The sequence below is a fragment of the Oncorhynchus mykiss genome, chromosome 5 (assembly GCF_013265735.2).
Source record: "Oncorhynchus mykiss isolate Arlee chromosome 5, USDA_OmykA_1.1, whole genome shotgun sequence".
NCBI lineage: Eukaryota > Metazoa > Chordata > Actinopteri > Salmoniformes > Salmonidae > Oncorhynchus > Oncorhynchus mykiss.
Window position 1 is genome coordinate 25418165 of NC_048569.1, and position 6446 is coordinate 25424610.

General features: G+C 41.4%; 1 protein-coding gene across 1 annotated transcript; it reads left to right on the plus strand.

Annotated features, from left to right (window-relative positions):
* The first annotated feature begins 1540 nt into the window (after nucleotides 1–1540).
* Nucleotides 1541–6062, plus strand: aqp3b (aquaporin 3b). The gene is made up of 6 exons (XM_021602226.2): nucleotides 1541–1870; nucleotides 3749–3875; nucleotides 4618–4755; nucleotides 4981–5099; nucleotides 5266–5483; nucleotides 5588–6062. Exons 1-6 carry the CDS (start codon nucleotides 1763–1765, stop codon nucleotides 5778–5780), a joined length of 903 nt encoding a protein of 300 aa, XP_021457901.1. The 5' UTR covers nucleotides 1541–1762; the 3' UTR covers nucleotides 5781–6062.
* The last annotated feature ends 384 nt before the right edge of the window (nucleotides 6063–6446 follow it).

Genomic DNA, 6446 nt, shown 5'->3' on the forward strand with positions numbered 1-6446 from the left:
TATCTAACAAAACGACACTACATGTTGTAGCCGGGACCCTTTGGATGACAAATCAGAGGAAGATTTTCAAAAAGTAAGTGAATATTTAATCGCTATTTGTGAATTTATGAAACCTGTGCCGGTGGAAAAACTTTTGAGGTGGGGCCCTTTCCTCAAACAATCGCATGGCATGCTTTCGCTGTAAAGCCTACTGTAAACCGGACAGTGCAGTTTGATAATTTTTATGATTATTATTATTATTATTATATTATTAATTTTAATTGCGCGCCCTCCAGTTACATCGGAAGTTATCCCGTTAGTGGACACCTAGCCTTTTTTAAGCAGCATGAACATTACACAGGTGCACCTTGTGCTGGGGGCAATAAAAGGCCACTCTAAAATGTGCAGTTTTGTCACACAACACAATGCCACAGATGTCTGAATTTTTGAGGGAGTGTGCAATTGGCATGCCGACTGCAGGAATGTCCACCAGAGCTGTTGCCAGAGAATTGAATGTTAATTTCTCTACCATACAATATCGTTTTAGAGAATTTGGCAGTACGTCCAACCGGCCTCACAACCTCAGAGCACATCTATGGTGTCATGTGGGCGAGCGGTTTTCTGATGTTAACGTTGTGAACAGAGTGCACCATGGTTTTGGTAAAGTTATGGTTTGGACAGGAATAAGCTATGGACAATGAACACAATTGCATTTTATCGATGGCAATTTGAATGCACAGAGATACCGTGACAAGATCCTGAGGCCCATTGTCGTGCCATTTATCCGCCGCCATCACCTCATGTTTGAGCATGAAAATGCACGGCCCCATGTCGCAAGGATCTGTACACAATTCCTGGAAGCTGAAAATGTTCCAGTCCTTCCACGGCCTGTATACTCACCAGACATGTCACCCATTGAGCATGTTTGGGCAGTAATGGATCGATGTGTCGTAACCAAACCCCTACCTTTTTTTAAAGGTATTTATGACAACAGACGCTCATCTGTATTCTCAGTCATGTGAAATCCATAGATTAGGGCCTAATGAATTTATTTCAATTGAATGATTTCCTTCTATGAACTGTAACTCAGTAAAATGTTAGAAATTATTGCCTGTTGTGTATATATTTTTGTTTATTATTATCATTATTTATTTATACTCCAGACTCTGACATTGCTCATCCTAATATTTATATATTTCCTAATTCCACATTTTTTTATTTTAGATATGTGTGTATTGTTTTGTATTGTTAGATATTACTGCACTGTTGGAGCTAGGAACATTCCGCTACATTCGCAACAACATCTGCTAAATAAGGGAATTTAAGTACCCTGCGTAAATCTGTTTTAGTGATTTAGGGTGAACACATGGAGTAGAGCTTGAACCAACTACCTGCTTGCTGTGCCGTGAAGGTGCAGACCTCTTTGTAGAGGCTGTAGTTTTGCTTGCATACAAGGAGGCGACAAGTTTGACTAAGTTTCAAAACACCAAGTAGTAGTAGTTGTAGTACTAATCCATCTGAATTCAAGTGAGGAAAAGGTATAAAAAAAACAAACACGGGAGGTAACAGAAAATGAAGAGGAAAAAAGATATGGGTGGAGATGTGGAGGTAGGCGTTCAGAATCAAGGAGAGACATATTTTCTTTTTTAAAATCTCAACGAGGGAGGGATCCCTCTCTGAGTGCTTAAAGAGTCGACACACGGTCCTCCTTGACACACATTCCAAGTCAGCCCCACATCTCCACAACTGACCCTGTTTTCACTGGACGACCCACAGCTGCATCATGGGAAAACAGAAGGCGCTTATGGACAAGCTCGCAAGGACCTTTCAGGTCCGTCACATGCTGCTACGCCAGGCTCTGGCAGAGTGCCTGGGAACCCTGATACTGGTGGTGAGTAGAGACTGTTCTACATTACTACAATAGTATTACCCATGTATGTAAAACCCTATTAAAGTGAGTGGGTGAATGTGAATTGGAAACACAGTACCATACTATTATTATCTATCGCTTGTCGGTATGAAAAGAATGTCTTCAAAATTATGGATGAAGCATGTAATTAAGCAAAGTGATGGTTAATTAAGCATCTAATATTCTCTGATGACTTAATTGCTTGTTTTCTAATTAATTTCACATTGAACTTTTGTGGAATTTCATCTTAATCTAAATGTGTTGTTTGAAGCAGTGCTTTGAGCTTGGGTGTGAATGTAAAATGATAGCTCTTCCCACATTGTTAGCATTGGCTATACAAGCAGAACTGACACTGTGAATTATATTATCAGCTTGTTAATATTATTGTATTATCACATTTTAATTAACCTCTCAAGTCTACATGAAAAACCTACACTGAAAATAAACATCCTTTCCTTTAAATTGATACATTTAAAGAACTTCAAATTGTTTTCCATATAGCAATGTTAATTTATTCTGAGGAAAAGAGAGATTATCACATAATTGTTCATGCTTCCTTGGAGATATTACATTCCATATTTACATGAATTCACTTCATCTCTCTGTAAAATACACAACTTGATTAAACTGTTAAATGATCTATAATTCATTCATGAACATTTTCACCTGAATACCTGCTTTAGGAAAAACTCAAAACCTAGCCTTCGAGACAAATCTACGGAATAGAATAGAACCTTGCTCACTAAGGTGAAAAAGTCATCCACGTAGGTAAGGCCCTGGCATCCCTGTTGGTATTCCGCTAAATCCAAATAAAACACATGAGGTTAACACACAAACAGCTACCTGGGGTCAGCTGTTTCCAATATTTACCCCCATACAGAACAATAACAGTAGCTGGAGGGAAGATACAAACTGAGAGGGGGCGGTTTTGCCATCTGGTATTTTTCTTGCCTGCAGCGTGAGAGGTGTAACTGATGTCTGATCCACTGTTTGGCCACACTACTGAGTGAAGACTTATGCCTCCCTGGCAAACATAACTCCCTTGGCCCTGACTGCCTGAAGGCAGGTCTTCTCTGCTCTAAGGAAGGCTCCACAGGTGGATTTTATAGATAGGATCCTCTATAGGCAGCATAACCCACCCACCACAACACACTGTTGATTAAATGCATATAGAAAGATTATATATTTCCAAGGAAACTCAGCATATATGTATGTTTCTGTATGATCCACCGTGCTGCTTTGTTGAAAAAACGTCCACCACCAGAATACCTGGGCTCCGTAGCCCACCCTTATCAACACACACATGGCCTCTCGGGTCATTGGAAGCCACACCTCAGTCAAGATCAGTAGGCAAAATGGCCACATGCATGGCACAGCAAGCGGATACTCAGGTCAAGCTGTTAAAGGCATTGATCGTCTTGGGTGACCTGAGCTAAAGTCCAAAAAACATATTTGAAATGGTACTAGACCACCGCTCGACCACAGGCATTTTTTGGATCCTGAGTGCACAAAGAACTCAGACGAAAGCTGATTGAAAAACTGTTTTGGCCTGACAACAAGTTGACTAAAGCAGAAACAGACTGGACTGGCACAGGCTATTCTCCACCCATCCTCCATTCTCACAGATCTACACACACAGGCAGTCTACACAGATAGCTACAGACTGTCAGTCTGTATGTGATATGCATGCCATAGTAAACTTGTTGATGATGTTGATGACCCTTATATATACTGTATTTAGGGGATTTGTATAATGTTAAAACATGTATTCAACAAGACATAACACTACAGTGTTCACGTGGGTTTGGTTACCCATGCACAGTGTTTCTCCTTTAACCTGTCTCTCTCCCTTCTCTGTAGATGTTTGGCTGTGGTGCGGTGGCCCAGCTGGTGCTAAGTGGTGGCTCCCATGGAATGTTCCTTACCGTCAACTTTGCCTTTGGCTTCGCAGCTACACTGGGCATCCTGGTCAGCGGACAGATCTCAGGTGAGGGGGGCGTTACTGTCTGAGAGTAGCGAGTCTATTGGGAGTCATCGGTTGCCTATTGTGACAGACACATTATACCTAAGGTAAACTGACACCAATGTAAAGTGCAATATTTACCCATGTCTATGTTTTTTTTTTAAGGTAAAACAGTCAGAGGGAAAGAGAGAGCGAGAGAGAGAGAAAGGGTGAGAGAGCGAGAGAGAGAACGCAGTAGAAAACAGTAGACATCAGAGAAGCTCACAGAGACAAGAAGTACGATGCTGGCTTGCCCCTTGAATTTTAAAGCCATTGTGTCCATGATTGAAAGAAAAGTGTGAAATCGCAAATTGCGTTATTACTTTATTCACTATACAAGGATTAATCTGTCAAAGCAAAGGAACATAGATTTCTATAGTTCACTTGTGCCCACGTTTTTCAATGCCTAATACACATGGCAGCCTTGAAAATAAAATTAATCTCTCCAATTTACTGTCACAGAGACCTCCCGTCCTAACAGGCATTTACTGAGTCTACCTACTATTGCGGCAGATAGTCCTTTTTTTCCCTCAGAGAAAAGATTTTAAGAGAATCATCTTTGGTCTTGATAGGCTCTGGTTGTTTTCCCTCACTAATTTTCTCTCACTCAGAGACTTGATTTTAAGAGAGATGGTCTCGGGTGTTTTTTACTCAGAGAAGATTGAATAGAATAGAATGAAATTGACAAATGGAAATTCACCATTTTCCAAATTGTTCTTTGTCACAGGAGGCCACCTGAACCCAACGGTGACCTTCGCCCTCTGTCTATTGGGGAGAGAACCTTGGAGGAAATTCCCTGTGTTTTTCTTGTTCCAGACTATAGGGGCTTTCCTGGGAGCTGGGATCATATTTGGCATGTATTTTGGTTAGTAGGATTCTGATCATTTATATTTTCAGAAATGTACAAACAGCAACAACAATAGTTTTTCCAGTGGCCATATTTCACCTAAAACATTATCAAGGCTGTCAACGTTGAGACTGTCTGAAAATAACTGTTATTTTCTCCCTAAGGGAGTTTCAAGGTTCTACAGCTACTGTAGATGATACCACACACACTGTGATCTCTTATATTTTGCCGTGGTTTCTCCAGATGCGTTGTGGGACTACGGCCAAGGAACACTGATCGTTGTGGGGGAGAATTCCACTGCTGGGATCTTTGCCACATATCCCTCCAAACATCTCACTCTGGTTAATGGATTCTTTGACCAGGTACATTCATGCTATTAGTATACTATAGTATATTAGTATTCCGTATTAGGACAGCCTCAGAATCACAAGTAGTTATATGGAATATTATCCTGTATAAAACCGTTGTACATAACAACATGCACATTCCTGCAACAACCATGTAAAACTGAGCTTGGCTGTGTTACAGATTATAGGCACAGCAGCTCTGATCGTGTGTATCCTGGCCATCGTGGACCCCTACAACAACCCCATCCCCCGGGGCCTGGAGGCCTTCACGGTGGGGTTTGTGGTGCTGGTCATCGGCCTGTCAATGGGCTTCAACTCGGGCTACGCTGTCAACCCTGCCAGGGACCTGGGCCCACGCATCTTTACTGCCCTGGCTGGCTGGGGTGGTGAGGTCTTCACGTGAGTTTTGGATTTTTCTCCTGTTTTTATTTTTCTGTGTAATAGCTCTGCTTTCCCTGTTCTTCATAAACATACAACCTTGTCTCTGTCTTGGTCTCCCACAGGGCTAATGCCTACTGGTTCTTTGTGCCAATCTTTGCCCCCTTCATTGGTGCAGTGTTGGGGGTGATGGTGTACCAGCTGATGGTGGGGTACCATGTGGAGGGAGAAGCACGAGAGAAGAAGGAAGAGGAGGAGAAGGAGGAGCAAGATGAAAGGCTCAAATTGTCCAGCCTAACTACCAAGGACAGTGCATGAGTTCATGAATATTTTACCGTGACCCATTTTAAACACTCTTTATGTAAATAATATATATGTGTGTGTAGTACACTCTTAGAAAAAATGGTTATTTGACTGTCCCCATAGGATAACCCTTTTGGGTTCTACATGGAACCCAAAAGGGTTCTTCCAAAGGTTCTCCTATGGGGACAACAACTTTCTTTTCTAAGAGTGTATCTTTTTATAGATTTTATATCTTGCCTTGATTACAAACACATTTCCTTGTGGGTATTATTAAAGTATAACTTCTCAATCAATCAATCAGTCACCATTTCCCACCAGGTTCAACCTCGGGAGACAGTAAGGATCGAGCGAAACAGTTTGTCAACTGTACACACACACTGTAGCTGCAGCTTCAGTATGTCTGTCACTTTCAACATCAGAAACTCCTTCAAATCTAGAAAATAACAAAACAGAAACAGTCTTCCTTTATGCCACCTTGCTGACAAAACTGCTATAGTGATGCTTTGGCACAGATAAACAGGAAAACAAAAAGCTCAATGCTGAAGAAGTATCACCTCTCACGCATTTGAAACGGGGTGCTTTGTTGAATTAGTGTCAGGATCCAACATTGCATCTAGATTCTACTAAGTTTTGCCCTTACAGTAAGGATTCTGGTTCTACTGAATTTGACATGCTATAAAC